A 16,338-nucleotide genomic window follows, 5' to 3' on the forward strand; every position below is an offset into this window, starting at 1 on the left:
TACTCCTCTCTTGGCCTTTTCCCTGCTGTGATAGAAACTCCACAGGGTTAAGGTCATGGCTGACCTGCTTACACCGTGTCCCCAGTGCTGACTCAGTGCTTGGCAAGTAGTAGGTGCTCAGTGTGTGTATGAAGTCAAGAGAGAAAGACAGAGATGGAAAAATAAATAAAATCAACCCAGCTGAAACACAGAGGAGGAGAAAAGAAAAACAGGCACAGGACTTGGCTGTTGATGCAGCATTCACTTACCACCTGATATAGCAGGCACATCGAGATGTCATAAAGCCGACACAAGAAACCAGACCCATAGAGCTCATCAGGAAATTGCTTAGGTATTAGTTTGCCATCTATAGAAAGTTCTAGAAACTGTAAAAAAAATCTGAAGTGACCATATCCTGAATTAGAAGCAACATATTAGATCCTTGTCAGGTGCCATTTGTGGACGCATGGCAGCAATAAGAAGTGGCATTCTCAGAAGAAAAGACATAAACCATATAGAAAAAAATGTAAATAAAATATTCAAGCCAGTGTGTGTATGTGTGTGTGTGTGTGTGTGTGTGTGTGTATTTTCTGGGCTTTTGTTATATAAAAAAGGATTTTTAATTTGAGAGACTGAGACGGTAAAATTGCAGGTTTGAGCCGGGCATTGGGGTGCACACTTGTAATCCCAGTACTTGGGAGGCTGAGACAGGAGGACCTCAGGTTTGCCACCAATCTTAGTTACTTAGTGAGGCCCTCTGCAACTTGGTCAGACCCTATTTCAAAATAAAAATAAAAAATAGGACTGGGGGTGCAGCCTGGAGGTCAAATGCCCCTGGGTTCCATCCCTAGTACTGCAAATAAAAATGAAATGAAATAAAATAAAATGCAGGTCTGAGGCCAGCCTCAATAGCTTAGCAAGATCCTATTTCAAAATTAAAAGGGCTAAGGGGTATACCTTGGAAATAGAATGCCCTGGGGTTAAATCCCCAGTCCAAAAAAAAAGAGATTTTAAACAAAGGAGTAAAGAGATCAAGATAAAGGAAATTAAGGTAAACACTAAGCAGACTTCATTATGTATATAACTTTGTGTGTGGTGTGGTGCTGGGAATTAAACCCAAGGCATGCTAGGTAAGCACCCTACCACTGATGTACATCCCCAAAGACTAACCAGGCTCTGTTTGAAAGAAATTTGTGGTGTTCTAAGACTGGGTGAAGAACACAAGATATAAGAAAGTTTTCCTGAGATTGTGAATGCATTTTCTTCTTTACTTTTTTTTTTTTTTTTTTTGGTGGTACTGGGAAACCTTTCCTGGAAATCCTTCTACCTCCGGGCTACACTCCCAGACCTATTTTTATACTTTTTAAAATTTGGAAACAGGGTCTCCTAAGCCAGCGCAGCTGGCTTTGAACCAGCGTGATACTCCTGTCTCCACCTCCCAAGCACGGGGATTACAAGCGTGTGCCACTATGCCCGGCTCATTTTCTATTTTACATTTTGAAAACCCTTTTTCTTTTTGACATAATTATAGACTCAGAAATTGTACTGAGTTCCTCTGTACCATCTCCTTTCAACTTTTGTCTGTGACAGGCGACTCTAAGGGGTTGTTTGAATATTAGATTGGTGTTTTCTCTGATATTCTGTTGAGATTGGCCATGTATATGTTTAGGTTCTTCATGAGCCCTTTAAAGGAAATATACATAGATAAAAAACAGTCAAAATGTATTTCATATGCCCCAAGCACTAAGAAAAAAAAACCTAAACAGATTTTTCTTAGAAAGTCTAGGTACTGCTGCACAATGGCTGATATTAATTATTATGATCATTAAATTATGAAAAAATATCTGTGGTCTGTGTTTAAGAGAACACAAATATGAAATGAATCTATGGAGTCTATAGCCCAAACCAGATATAATCCAAATGCCCATGAACATGGAATCAGCTAAAATAAGTACGATGTATTTGTTCAGAGAAATTCTAACTACATATTAAAAATTCTACCTATGTATATAGAAATGGCAAATGCCCTAGGTATCTCATATTCTGTTTTTAGAAATGCTATGAACCACTAAAATCTTTAATGTAACCCTCTCTCCATGTGTTGGTCCCTCGTCATCTCTGTGTTGTTAAATCCAGTGGCCGTTTTTTACCATCTCACTTGCCCTCAGAGTAGCACGAGATACTGTTAATCACTCATCTTTCTTCAAGGGATTCTGCTCTTACTCTCTGCAGCACCATGTTCTCTGAATTTCTTCCTGGTTTTTCCTTATCTTTTTCTTCTCGTCTACCCCTCTCAGGCCCTTGCGAGTGAAAAGCCCTGTGGTGTGGAAATCCATGTCACAGACTTTACTGTCTTCCTAGGCCATCTCTTAGGGCCTCTTGGCTTTACATCTTTCAAAAGCTGGTCATAGAGTTCTATGTCTCTAGCACTGGCCTTCTCCTTAGCTTTAGACTCTCAGTTGCAGTGTGGCCCTTGTATTTCTAATAGATCTCCCAAACTTCAAATGTCTTGTTGCCCTAGGAAACCTCTCCTGCTTGGGGCATTTCTATGTGAATTGGCTCCTGCCTATCGTCTTGTCTTTTTGACTTAATTAACTTTTTCCTCATTCACTACCCTCTACTTTTCATAACTGTCCTTAGATGTACCAGCTTCACCCTTGGCTCAGGACCTTGGCCTGTCCCTGTAGAATGCTCTTCCTTCTGATGTTCACATGAGCAATCATTTCTTATCACTTAGATATCAAGTCTCACCTCCTCAGAGAGGACTTTTCTGATCACCAAAGTTATCCTCCTCTCCTGAAATAGCTCTCTCTTCTTTGTTTTACCTAATTCTTTTTTTTTTTTTTTTTTTTTTTTTTTGGTGGTACTGGGGTTCCTGGAAGCCCTCCTTCCTCCGGGCTACACTCCCAGACCTATTTTATAATTTTGAAACAGGGTCTCTTACGCCAGCACGGCTGGCTTCGAACCTGCACGATCCTCCTGTCTCCGCCTCCCAAGCGCGGGGATTACAAGCGTGCGCCACCACGCCCGGCTTACCTAATTCTTTTTTTGAAAGATTATGCCATAGTATTTTATTTAAGAAAAGCAAATTAGAAGGCTTTTGTTTTCTACAACATGCAGTCAAATATTTTTCTTTAAAATAAAAAGGTGATACACTGTCAAGAAACAATTCTCAAAATTAGTAATTTATAATAATGAGTGAAGATCTACTGAATAAGTGAATATAGGTAATAATATAAACTTAAAATTCAAACTAAGTTGTGTAAAAATTTGTCTTTGCCTTTTGAAAAATTGTTTTATCTGATTCTTAACAAATACTTTATTATCAATCTCACCACTGCAATAGAGCCTCACTGAGAGCAGAGAACATGTTTATCTTATTAATGCCTATATCCAGAATATCTTGGAAAAGTTTTTGGAACATAATAAACTGCTCAATTATTGTTCATGTTAAATAGGGGGCTAATGCTATAGCTCACTGATAATAGTACTTGCCTAGCATACACAAGATCCAAGATTTGATCTCCAGCACCACCAAACAACACACAAAATTTAAATAAAGTTTGGAAGAATAAAGCCAAACAATTTACAGTGGTTACCTCCGAGCGGGAATAGTATAGAAATTAAATTATGAAATGTTAAACTCACTTTCTATTAGGATATTTTTCAGTTAATCCTATATTGTTTGAAATAAAAACATTGCTGTAATAATAGACAAATAAAACTTTTTTTTTTTTTTGGTGCTACTGGGAATGGAACCCAGGGGCCTTCTACCTCCTGACTATATTCCCAGACCTTTTTAATATTTTATTTGGAAACAGGGTCTCACTAAGTTGCTGAAGGCCTCACTAAGTAGCTGAGGCTGGCTTTGAACCTATTTTTTTAAATATATTTTATTTGGAAACAGGGTCTCTTAAACCAGCTGAGGCTGGCTTCGAACCTACATGATCCTCCTATCTCAGCCTCCCAAGCGCTGGGATTACAAGCGTGCGCCACCACGCCTGGCTCAAATAAAACTTTTTAATTATAAATAATAATTGATAATGTTTGATGCTTAAAATAAACTGTTTATCTGGAAGATGCATTTCTGTGAAATTCTTTCTATCTGGATGATATCAAGTAAGAGGTTACAGTCTATGTAAAAGCCCTGAAACATGAAGCAAGAGAAATGTTCTCCTTCAAATTTGATCACTGTGGCTCCCTGGAAAATCATTTAAATGAATTTCTCCTTCAAAAGGTAATAATAAGCTGGGCATGGTGGTGCACGCTTGTAATCCCAGCATTTGGGAGGCTGAGACAGGAGGATCTCAGTTCATGGCCACCCTCAGCTACTTAGTGAGGTCCTTTGCAACTCAGTGAGACTCTGTTTCAAAATAAAAAATGGGGCAGCAGGTATAGCTCGGAGGTAGAATACCCCTGAGTTCCATGCCCAGTACCACAAAAGAAAGGTAATAATATGAAACCATGAGCTTGAATTACTTTTGCTTGGTTTTCTTTCAATAACACTGCATTTCTATTAAATATGTTCATTTTGAATTGGTTTATTTGTCCTTTCCATAGACATACTAATCCTGTAATATTAGCTGTGTCCTGATGTTAAGTCAACCATGTGTTTGAAAGACCTTCAGCTTATCAAGTATTGCAGGTCTCTGATTGTTTTGGAACCTCTTCTGATACTGTGGACTTAGTTCAAAGGCCAGTTAATACCACTTCTTTTTGTTTTTTTTCCAAATAGAATGAACAAATGATAAAGTATTTGCTTTGGTCACCCAAGTTCAAGTTATTGGGTATAAAAAGTCTAGTGTGAGTCTCTGTTCAGGGGCATCCTTACCTTTCAACTGTAGGCTCTCCTCAAAAGTTTCATAGTAGATTTACAAAATGATAACTATATCTTTGATCTGTGGGATTGTTGTAGCTGTGTGCTGTTTATGGCTTATTTTTGGAATAAGAAGAAGGTAAGAAATTTTTTCTTTAAATTATCTTTTAGTTCATTTAAGTATTTCTGTTCTAAAATAAATTATTATACTATACAATATATGCACACACATCAATATTTTCTTCTTTAATATTTTAGATTGAAAAGAAATTTTTTGTATTACTGAGGATTGAACTCAGGGACATTATACCTCTGAGCTACACCCCCAGCCCTATTTTTCATTCTTTATTTTGAAACAGGGTCTCACTAAGTTGTGGAGGGCCTCACTAAGTAGCTAGGCTGGCCATTAACCTGCAATCCTCCTGTCTCAGCCTCCCAAGTACTGGGTTTATAAGCATGCATCACCATGCCCAGCTTAGATTAAAATTTTAACAGTGATATATTTTACTCAATCTAATAAAATATAATCTAGTAAAATATAAAATGACAGTTTTTAGTATTTACATATACCAATGGTAATTTATAGTTGTTATAAATAACTGAAAAAATTTATAAGATCTTTGTGTGCGTTTCTTTGTATATGTACGGAGCAAGCCCAGCTTAGGAACAATACAAATGGCAAGTGAAATTATGCAGTGGAGAGCTGCCATGTAGATGGAACAGGTGCTCTGGCCAAATGAATGTTCTCTTGTGCATAAACTTAGCCTAACCTGGCAAAAGCACAGAGCCCGAGCCACCCAGTCTATTACTCTTCCCTTCCTAAGGCCAACCAATCATGGTGACTGACAAACTTTGTTAATTGTATATGTGACACCACTTTCATTTGTACATATCATTTATTTATAATTTGTTCAAGGAATACAAACCCAGAACCACAGTTCATTTAACTTCTGACTGGTTCAAAGAGTAATCTGGGGTAAGAGTATATAGATATCTTCTGTTATGTTAGTCTCAAAATGAGTGAATAAATCCTAGTGTGTCTTCAGTTCTGTGGACTACTATGATGTGTTGTATGCCCTTTTTTTTTCTGGAACTGAGAATGGAACTCAGGGTCTTTATACCTCTGAACTACACCCCTAGCCCTATTTGTTTTAGTCTTTTTATTTCTTGAAACAGAATCTCACTCTCGCTAAGTCGCTGAGGCTGTCCGCGAACCATGATCCTCCTGTCTCAGCCTCCTGAATGCTGGGATTACAAGCATGCACCACCACGCCCCATCTGTGTGTTGTATACCATTTGCAAGTGTCTTTGTCTTCTGAGGTATTTTAATCCAGGCATGATTATTTATAGTTTTAGTTAAACTACTTATCGCCGGGTGTGGTGGCACACGTTTGTAATCCCTGCCCTTGGGAGGCAGAGACAGGAGGATCGCGCAGGATCGAAGCCAGCCGTGCTGGCTTAAGAGACCCTGTTTCCAAAAATAAAAATAGTATAAAATAGGTCTGGGAGTGTACCCGGAGGTAGAAGGGCTTCCAGGAACCCCAGTACCACCAAATATAAAAAATAAATAAATAAATAAATAAACTACTTATCTTTGAGCATAAAATAATCATTTCATATACTGTTATTCTAATATGGGGTAGAGTAGGGTATGCTCAAATTTTAATGTTTATATTTCCTAGTAAAACATTTATTATAGCATTAAAAAGCATTACATTATAGGTGGTGATCCTGTCAATGTTTGTATTATCTGATTTTCTTTTATCCTAAACTTATTTCTCAAATGACATTCTCCTTAGAATAATATCTTTTTTCAGTGCTAGGATCAAACCCAGGGTCTGTTAGATACAGGGAAAGCTGTACCATCAAACCACACCCACAGTCCCAAGAATAATATCTTACTTAAAATTTTGAAAAGTTTAATTCTGCAATCCTCTACTGTTTGGTGTTCAATGTTTTGAACTGAGTGTGGTGGTGTATGCTTATAATCCCAGTACTTGGGAGGCTGAGACGGGAGGATTGCAGGGTTGAGGGAGCCTCAGTAATTTAGCAAGACTATCACTAAATAGAAAATAAAAGAGGGCTAGAGATGTGGCTCAGTGGTAGAACACCCCCGTGTTTAATCTCCAAGACCAAACAAAGAAAAAAGAAAGAAAAAGAAAAGAAACAAGTAAAGCATTTTAGATACCTAGGCAAATGATACTTAGAAAAATGTAAGCACCGAGAGTTATTTTCCTATCTGAACTGATAGCAAGAATGCGATTGGCTTTGTTGATCTTTTATCCCCATCATTAGGGAAAGGAATTAGCACATAGTAGACATTCAATCAGTGCTTCTTAAATATATATGTATATGTAGGTATGTATGTATGTATAGATTTAGTAATCAATTTTACCAGCATCTGTTACTAGTTTTAAAAATCCATTATTTTAGTAAAAGAGTAGGGTTCAATTAACAAAAAATATATGTATATACTATAGAACTGGGAAATCTGAAGTCAGTGGCAGAATTATTAAAACCTGATATGAATAAAAAATCAAACATGTAATTTTCCATGTCTATCATGCATTTGTGTTTTACAGGAAAATGGGCGAACCGCCTCTGGAGAATGGATTCATACCATACCTGGGCTGTGCTCTGAAATTTGGGGCCAATCCTCTTGAGTTCCTCAGAGAAAATCAAAGGAAACATGGTCATGTTTTTACCTGCAATCTAATGGGAAAATATGTCCATTTCATCACCAACTCCCTGTCCTACCACAGGGTGTTGTGCCATGGGAAATATTTTGATTGGAAAAAATTTCACTTCACTACCTCTGCTAAGGTAACCAGTTTTGCATTTAAACAGCTTCTTGTTTCTTTGCTAATTTTTAATATACCTATTTAGTAATTTTTTTGTGGTACTGGGATTCCTGGAAATCCTTCTACCTCCGAGCTACACTCCCAGACCTATTTTATACTTTTTATTTGGAAACAGGGTCTCTTAAACCAGTGAGGCTGGCTTCGAATCTGTGTGATCCTCCTGTCTCTGCCTCCCAAGCGGGGGGATTATAAACGTTCACCATCACGCCCGGCATCTATTTAGTAATTTTGATGTCTTTGATTATTGAATAGACATGTTGAAGAGAGTTACCCTATGGTGGAGATTCTTAGAAACAACCAATCAAACTAGACATAGTCTCTTAGCACTATTAAAAAATTCAAACAACGGCCGGGCATGGTGGTGCACACTTGTAATCCCAGCATTTGGGAAGCTGAGACAGGAGGATCGTAGTTCACGGACAGCCTCAGCCACTTAGTGAGGCCCTTTGCAACTCAGACCCTGTTTCAAAATAAAGAATAAAAAATAAGGCTGGGGGTGTTGCTTGGAGGTTGAATGCTCCTGGGTTCCATCCCCAGCCCTGAAAAAAAAAATCAAACTAGGTATAGATTTGCCATTTGATAACTAGCTAATGAGGGTGAAATAAAAATTAAATGCTTTACTGAGCCAGATGGCACCGTATCAATAAGACAAACTCATCACATCAATGATGTCTCTATATGATATAGACAATACAGGTGGTTAAAAACTTCACATTCAACGTTGTTCTACTGCATTCATGCCACACGAGTGTTCCATTTTCTTACGGAAGCCACCAGATAATTAAGCATTATTTAGATGTTATCTAAGCTCTGTTACAGAGACTACAATCAGTACTGAGTGAGCCTCTGCAAAGAAAAAGTAGATGTAGTATTTGCTGCTAAGTTGCTTGAAGTCTTGTTAAACTGCACCTACAACAAATAATATAACAGAGACTAGTGAATAAATTTTTATTGATTAGTATCAAACTGATATGCAAATAGTGCAACAGCATATAAAATAAATAGATGACTAGAATGGTCCAAGAAGAGGAGGGATCTGAGCTTAGATTTAAAGGAAGAGTATGATCTGGCCATTTCTTTGTAAAGTCCTGTTAAATTGTATGTAGGAAGGCCAAAAGCAAATTATTAAAGTATCTAATCTAGCTAGGCCTGGTGGCACACACCTGTAATCCCCGTATTTAGGAGGCTGAGGCAGGAGGATTGCAGGTTCAAGGTCAACCTCAGGAACTTGAAGAGAGCCTCAGCAATTTAACTAGACTTTGTTTCAAAAGAAAATAAAAGAGGCTTGAGGTATAGCTCAGAAGTACTGGGTTCAATCCCTACTACTATAAAAATTTAAAAAAATGAAAAACAAGGTATCAGATCTATTTTTGACTCATGTACTACCAGCACTAGATCAAGTTTAATTTTTTTCTCCCCACAAATTCTATTTGCTGCCAGGTGTTTGGGCACAGAAGCATTGACCCAAGCGATGGAAATACCACTGAGAACATCAACGACACTTTCGTCAAAACGCTGCAAGGAAATGCCTTGAATTCCCTCACGGAAGCCATGATGGACAACCTTCAGCTTATCCTGAGACGCCCCAGTTCTCCTAAACCGAAGAGCGCTGCCTGGGTAAAGGAAGAGATGTACGCCTTCTGCTACCGGGTGATGTTTGAAGCTGGGTATTTAACCCTTTTTGGCAGAGATCTTGCAAGCCAAGATGCACAAAGAGCCCTGATTGTAAACAACCTCGACAACTTCAAGCAATTCGATGAAGTCTTCCCCGCCCTGGTAGCGGGCCTCCCCATTCACCTGTTCAAGACAGCGCACAAAGCCCGGGAGAAACTGGCGGAGGACTTAAGGCACGAGAACCTTCAAAGGAGGGACCAAGTCTCGGAATTGATCCGCCTGCGTATGTTTTTGAATGACACGCTGTCTACCTTTGACGACTCAGAAAAGGCCAAGACGCACCTCGCCATCCTCTGGGCATCGCAAGCAAACACCATCCCAGCCACTTTCTGGAGCTTATTTCAGATGATTAGGTAACTAGCAACTTTTTATCTCCTTATTCAGGTACAAAGGCCAAGTCCACCCATATGAACTTTTCAAGAAAAGGCTCAATTACAAAGATAACATTTACACTCGTGAATGTCTAACACATATCATCTCATTCAATCCTTATAAAAATGTAAGCTGTGTTTTGTGCATAGTCCCAAAGAGAGAGAGAAAGAGAGAGAGAGAGAGAGAGAGAGAGAGAGAGAGAGAGAGAATGAGAGAGAGAGAGACAGAGAGAATGAGAGAGAGAGAGAGGAGACAGAGAGAGAGATGCTCTTGCTTTTAATCCCAAAAGGCTCCTGATGAGCCTATGAATGCAGACTTCATAATCATAAAAATATATCTCAATGATTACTGACTTATGGACAATGATTAACACAGTGGCTATACTTTATTTATGTAATCCTAGCTTGTTTTCCCCACAGTTAGTAATGTTGTCCTCCTGTTTATTTGACTAGAATACATTCACATATTTATAGTAAAATTCCAACATAACTTTAATATTTGTACGTAGTTTTAACCATACCCTGTGACATTCACACCTGGCTTGCAAGGCCCTTTGAAAACGACGATTCTTGCCCATCTCCCAGGGCATAAGCATAATTACAAATGGAGTACACATGAATGGGAATATGCCTTTCCCGCCTTCCCTAGTATCACAAACACCTCGTTAAGAGAATGAGAAAATGCCAATTTGTTTGCAGATCTCTAAATATTAAAACATTTATTTTCCATGTATTTTTTTTTCTTTTATCGTTATTAATAGAAATCCTGAAGCAATGAAAGCAGCTACTGAAGAAGTGAATCAAGCATTAGAGAAGACCGGGCAGAGTCTCAGCTTTGAAAGCAATCCTGGTTGTTTGAATCAAATTCCACTAAATGACCTGCCGGTACTAGGTGCGTTTGCCATGCTACCTCCCATTCACTGTGTTAACAACAGGGTCAACATGTATTATGCCCTTACTGAGTTCCAAACATTATGCTAAGTATTCCATATGATTTGACTTTTTTGATACTTACAGCAATCCTATAGCTAAAGATGTTACAATTTCTGTATACCAAGGGAGGAAATGAACTCCTAGAGGTTAAGCCACTCCAAGAGCCGACCCCTCGAGTGGGTGCATAGATGTGGGACTCTTGACTCTACACTGTCAACCACTGTCCCCTCCTCTGCCCCTCTTGTTAATCCCAGTAATTGTATGGTTAGAGAAAGCATGTGGTTCATTTTTACAAAATTAAAAGAGGCAAAGTGCCATCAAAAAAACATAATTAGATGCCTGGGTGTGGTGGTTAGACTTAAGGTTATTTGATTTTTCTTCCTTTTGCTTTTCTATATTGGATAGAAATACAAAATTGTTATGTGTTTGTAGTAAAAAAAAAACTGTAAAAATTTTTTTGGTACTGAAAATTGAACCCAAGGACATTCTACCTCTGAGCTATACCTTCAATAATTTATTTTTTTATTTTTTTATTTTTTGAAACAAGGGGTCACTAAATTGTTGAGGCTGGCCTCAGACCTGCTATCCTCTGGGATTACAGGCATGTGCCACCATGCCAGGCTGAATTTTTTTTTTCACTTAAGGAAAGAAATTGATGTATATATCTAGGGGCAATGAATCTTACTGGAAAGGGCAAGAGAAGTTAGGTTCTGTGTCAAGCTCGACCCGTCCTGGGATTCTCATACCTGTCCCTGCTCTTCTAGGAGCCTTACTTTTCTCATTTGTGTATAAAGTGCTGAACTTCTGTGATTTTTTACATGAACATGGGATGAACCCCTAAAACATGACAGGTAAAGGAGAGAGGGTGAGAGGCTGCTGGACCTCCCAGGAGGTCTCTGCATTTCTGCTATTCCCAAAGTGGTTCCTCTTGTCCTTTTTATGCCTTTAGCCACAAGCAGGGTATCACCACACCCCAACAGGTAGTGTGCAGATAAAGATGAACTCTTGTAAATACTAAATGGATGCTTCCCTCCCCCCCCAAAAAAAACACCTAGAAAAGCATTAATATAGAAAAGTGTTACCCATATGTTAACTCAAAAATGATAAACTTAGTAGTTCACATAAAAATTGGTTACTGATTCTTTTAATTTTATTACCTGTTTAGTGTCAGATAGAAATAAGATCATATTTTGGCCAGATGTGGTGGCACATGCTTGTAATTTTAGTACTGGGAGGCTGAGATAGGAGGATTGCAGGTTCGTGGCCAACCTCAGCTACTTAGTGAGGCCCTCTACATCTTAGATCCTGTTTCAAATAAAAAATAAAAAATTAGTGTTGGAGGTATTGCTCGGAGGTAGAATGCCCCTGGGTTCCATTCCCAGTACCACATACACACACACACACAAAAAAAAAACAGAAATAAGATTATTTTTATTGGTGATAAGATTACTTTTCTACAAAATGATGAATTCTGGTTCCCACTGATGGCTGAGAATATGATAGCATTATAAAAACTATCATTAAATCAGATGATTAGATTAAAATCATTCAGATATGGTTATATTTAATTATGTCACTGATAACAAAGAAAGCTTGGGAAGGTTTTTTCTAGTTCGCTTCCAAGTTTATGGTCATCTGCCAGAAGTGTTTTAAACTCTATTATGTAGACTTCAAATCCTAAAATTGTTTTTCTTCCCTTTTTTTCTTCCTCCCTTCTTCTCTCACCTCCTTTCTTTCTTACCTCCCACTTTTTAAAAAATACTTAGATAGTATCATTAAGGAGGCTCTGAGGCTTTCCAGTGCCTCCCTGAACATCCGAACAGCTAAGGAGGATTTCACTTTGCACCTTGAAGATGGTTCCTACAACATCCGAAAAGATGACATCATAGCTCTTTATCCACAGTTAATGCACTTAGATCCAGAAATCTACCCAGACCCTCTGGTAAGTGACTGTTCATGAAAGTTCAGTATGTAGGTGATAACTACTGTGATATAAACAAGGAGAGCATTTGCCATTAGAGAACTGATTCCATCAACTGAGGATGCACAATCTTTAATTGTCCCCTTAATTATATTCAATTATAATTGAATATAATTATTAAAAATTTAGATAGTGGCTTCACTTTTTAATTTTTAATTTGATATTTATCACCTCATAGTCTCTGCTAGGTGATATCTGCAGTCATGAAAATAGAGCTGCCAGCTTTCTTTTTCCTTAAAATGTATTTTCTCCCAAATCCACAAAATTGGTGTGTTGACTCTTCTAATTTCTGAACAGAACCCTTCTAGTCAGTTCTGAGTGGCTGAGGAGCTCGTTACCAGGCAGGATAGGAGGTACCAAAGAGCTTTCTCAGTCCATCGGTTCTCACTAAGCCCCTGTTCCTCATTACTCTCTGGTGCAAGGTCAGGTATTTGCTAGGTCATCAAGGAAGTTGATTAAAAGAGAAAAATTGAGCTGGGCATGGTGGCACATGCCTTTAATTCCAGTCCTTGGGAGGCTGCAGCAGGAGAATCACAAGTTCGAGGGCAGCCTCAGGAAGTAGGCCCTGTTTGAAAATAAAGTAGGGTTAAGAAGTGTAGCATGGAGGTAGAATGCCCTCAGGAGTGCCAAAAGGGAAAAAAATAAGAAAAAGAAGAAAGAAAAGAAACAAATTGCCACTTGGAGCTTCTATGCCAAGAAAGATAGAAATTCTTTTGTAAGTAGCTTATTGGTCTGTGTTCTTTGTATTTTTATTGCAGACTTTTAAATACGACCGCTATCTTGATGAGAACAGGAAGACAAAGACCGCCTTCTACCGCAATGGAATCAAGCTGAAGTATTACTACATGCCCTTTGGGTCGGGAGCTATGATCTGCCCTGGGAGATTATTTGCAGTCCAAGAAATCAAGCAGTTTTTAATTCTGATGCTTTTATATTTTGAACTGGAGCTGGTAGAGAGCCACGTGGAATGCCCCCCCTTGGACCAGTCTCGTGCAGGCTTGGGCATTTTACCACCATTAAATGATATCAAGTTTAAATATAAGTTCAAACATTTGTAAATATGTGTCTAGAAAAAGAGTATACTAGGTGATGTTAGAGGACCACATGGACCAGCACTGAGAAGTCCTTGGGGACAAATGCATGGCGTGGCGATGGAAGGGTCAGCGTGTCCGGTTGCCCACCCACCTGCCTGCCATGGTCGGCTTGTGAAGGCAGTGTTCTGGAGACAGTTTCCACTTGCTCTCACACAGTGCTAGTGAAAAGAAGTCTAGAAGCACAGTAATTTGTTCTTACTTGTATAAATCAACAGATGTTCAAATAGCTGGGCATTGAATTTCATTTTTTTTCAGAGAAAAATGCCTTTTTTTATCAAAACAAAGATTTCAATTGGCTGAATTTTTTTCCTAAGGAAATTGCTTTATTTTTATAAAATCCACTCAACAATTATTTTAATAAAGTATCAAATTCACGTTTTAGTGAAAAGCATTATGGTAAAGTTCTTCAGGTATAAATATATTATAAAGGTTTTTTTTTTTTTTTTTTTTTTTTGGTGGTACTGGGGTTCCTGGAAGCCCTTCTACGTCTGGGCTACACTCCCAGACCTATTTTTTTTTTAATTTTTATTTGGAAACAGGGTCTCTTAAGCCAGCAAGGCTGGCTCCGAACCAGTGCGATCCGATGATCCTCCTGTCTCCGCCTCCCAAGTGCGGGGATTACAAGCGTGCACCACCACGCCCGGCAATTTTTTTTTTTTTTTTTTTTTTTTTTTAGGATTATACCATGCCTTCTAATTAAAAGAAAATCTATTTTTTTTTCCAGTTTTATCTATATCTAGTATTTGAAGCTATGTCTGTTTGAATTGAACCCAGGGGGAATTCTACCTTCTATCTATATCTCTAGCCCCTTTTATTTTGAAAAATAAGTCCTCACTATTTTTTATTTAGAAATAACCCTCACTAGGTTGCTGAGGGTTTCACTAAGTTGCTGAAGCTGACTTCACACCTGAAATCCTTCAGTCTCGGCCTCCCAAGTACTGACATGACAGGTGGGCCTCACCATGCTCAGCTCAGGGCTTTTTTTTCTTTTTCTTTTTTTTTTTTTTAATGTGTATGTGGTACTATGGATCAAAACCAGGGCCATGCACATTTTAGGCAAGTGTTCTACTACTACTACTACTGGGCTATACTTCATCCTATATTTAAGGCTTTTAAAGTAATGTTGTCTTGAAGACACTAGTGGTTTTGATATTTTTCTATTATGTTTTAATTTATTGTTAAGGATGGGGATGCAGCTCCGTGGTAGAGCAGTTGCCTATTATGCGCAAACTCTAGTTTAATCCAGCACTGCAAAAATATAGAAAAAAATTATTTTTGATAGGAACTCTGTTACATTTCAACAATCTTCTCTGTACCTTAATTTGATTCCATATCAGTGAGGAAGTATTTTTCAGAGATTAAAAAAGGCATTTTTTTCTGTCATTACTAAATATGCATCAGTAAAAAGAATGTGGCTCTTAGGGGTTACATTTTAAAATTAAAACCAGATAAAAATGACCATTTAAAAGCTTCAATTATTAAACGTGCAGAGTTCATGAAGTACAGCATGACATTGTACTTTATTGCAATGCTTTTTGTCTCTAAATGACCTGCAATGGAGGAAAAATAACTTAAGGCTATAATGATAGTACACATGCTTTAGTAAAGTAAGTACAATAATACTGTGAATAATACTACTTTGGTAAAGTACTTTAAGTGTTAGACTTATCAACTGTGCTGTTGTATTGATATTTTCATATATATTTATATTTAAATTATATTTATCTTTTCTTGCACTATGAATATTGAGAAACTATTGTAATATTTGGTAATTTTGAAATTATTCATCTTTAAGAAATAAAAATATGAATGTTTATTTTTTTAATTTTGAAATATTCAACATGTTTAAAACATTCACCTATAGGTAAGCTACAATTTTATTCGGGAGTCATTCAAAATATTTATATTTTCAACTATTTCACATATAGTCAAAGTAATTATTCATTCAAAATTCTTCCTCATTCTACATAAAACTAAATTTTTTTTTTTTTTTTTTTTTTGGTTTTGAGGGCCAAATCTAGGGCCTCACTCATGCTAGGTAGCCACTAAGGTACATTTCTGGTCCTCATTAAAATTTGTTAATTTTGCTATTAATATTATCAAAGAATTGTCTCTTGGGTCTGTTAGTTTTTTATCAGTAAAATTAAAATTACTTAGATGAAGTTCAAGCTTAACAAACTTTTGTTTTATAGCAACTTGTTATAAATAGAATTTCTTACTTTTTCTTTCTTTCTTTTTTTGGTGGTACTGGGGTACCTAGAAACCCTTCTACCTCTGGGCTACACTCCCAGACCTATTTTATATTTTTTATTTGAAAACAGGGTCTCTTACGCCACTGCGGCTGGCTTCAAACCTGAGTGATCCTCCTGTCTCCGCCTCCCAAGTGCGGGGATTACAAGCGTGCGCCACCACGCCTGACTACAAATAGAATTTCTCATATGGCTTTCCAATAGTCATTTTATGACTCTTTGAGTGCATACACATCTTCATTTCTATGAATGAATAGGAATTCCTATGCATTTCTATATATTTTCCTATATAACCTATATTATTTCCCTATATTTGTATATAATTTCTATATATATTCAATGAATAGCCATCGACCAGAGGTGCCCCTCCCTTGTTTTTA

General features: G+C 37.7%; 1 protein-coding gene across 1 annotated transcript; it reads left to right on the forward strand.

Moving 5' to 3' along the window:
- Window positions 1–4,857: 4,857 nt before the first annotated feature.
- CYP7A1 (cytochrome P450 family 7 subfamily A member 1) lies at window positions 4,858–13,673 on the forward strand (the record flags this gene model as incomplete). The annotated part of the gene is made up of 6 exons (XM_080694067.1): window positions 4,858–4,934; window positions 7,378–7,618; window positions 9,097–9,683; window positions 10,463–10,593; window positions 12,401–12,576; window positions 13,374–13,673. 6 exons carry the CDS (start codon window positions 4,858–4,860, stop codon window positions 13,671–13,673), a joined length of 1,512 nt encoding a protein of 503 aa, XP_080550193.1.
- Window positions 13,674–16,338: the final 2,665 nt, after the last annotated feature.

The sequence above is a fragment of the Muscardinus avellanarius genome (assembly GCF_963383645.1).
Source record: "Muscardinus avellanarius genome assembly, chromosome: 4".
Classification (NCBI taxonomy): Eukaryota; Metazoa; Chordata; class Mammalia; order Rodentia; family Gliridae; genus Muscardinus; species Muscardinus avellanarius.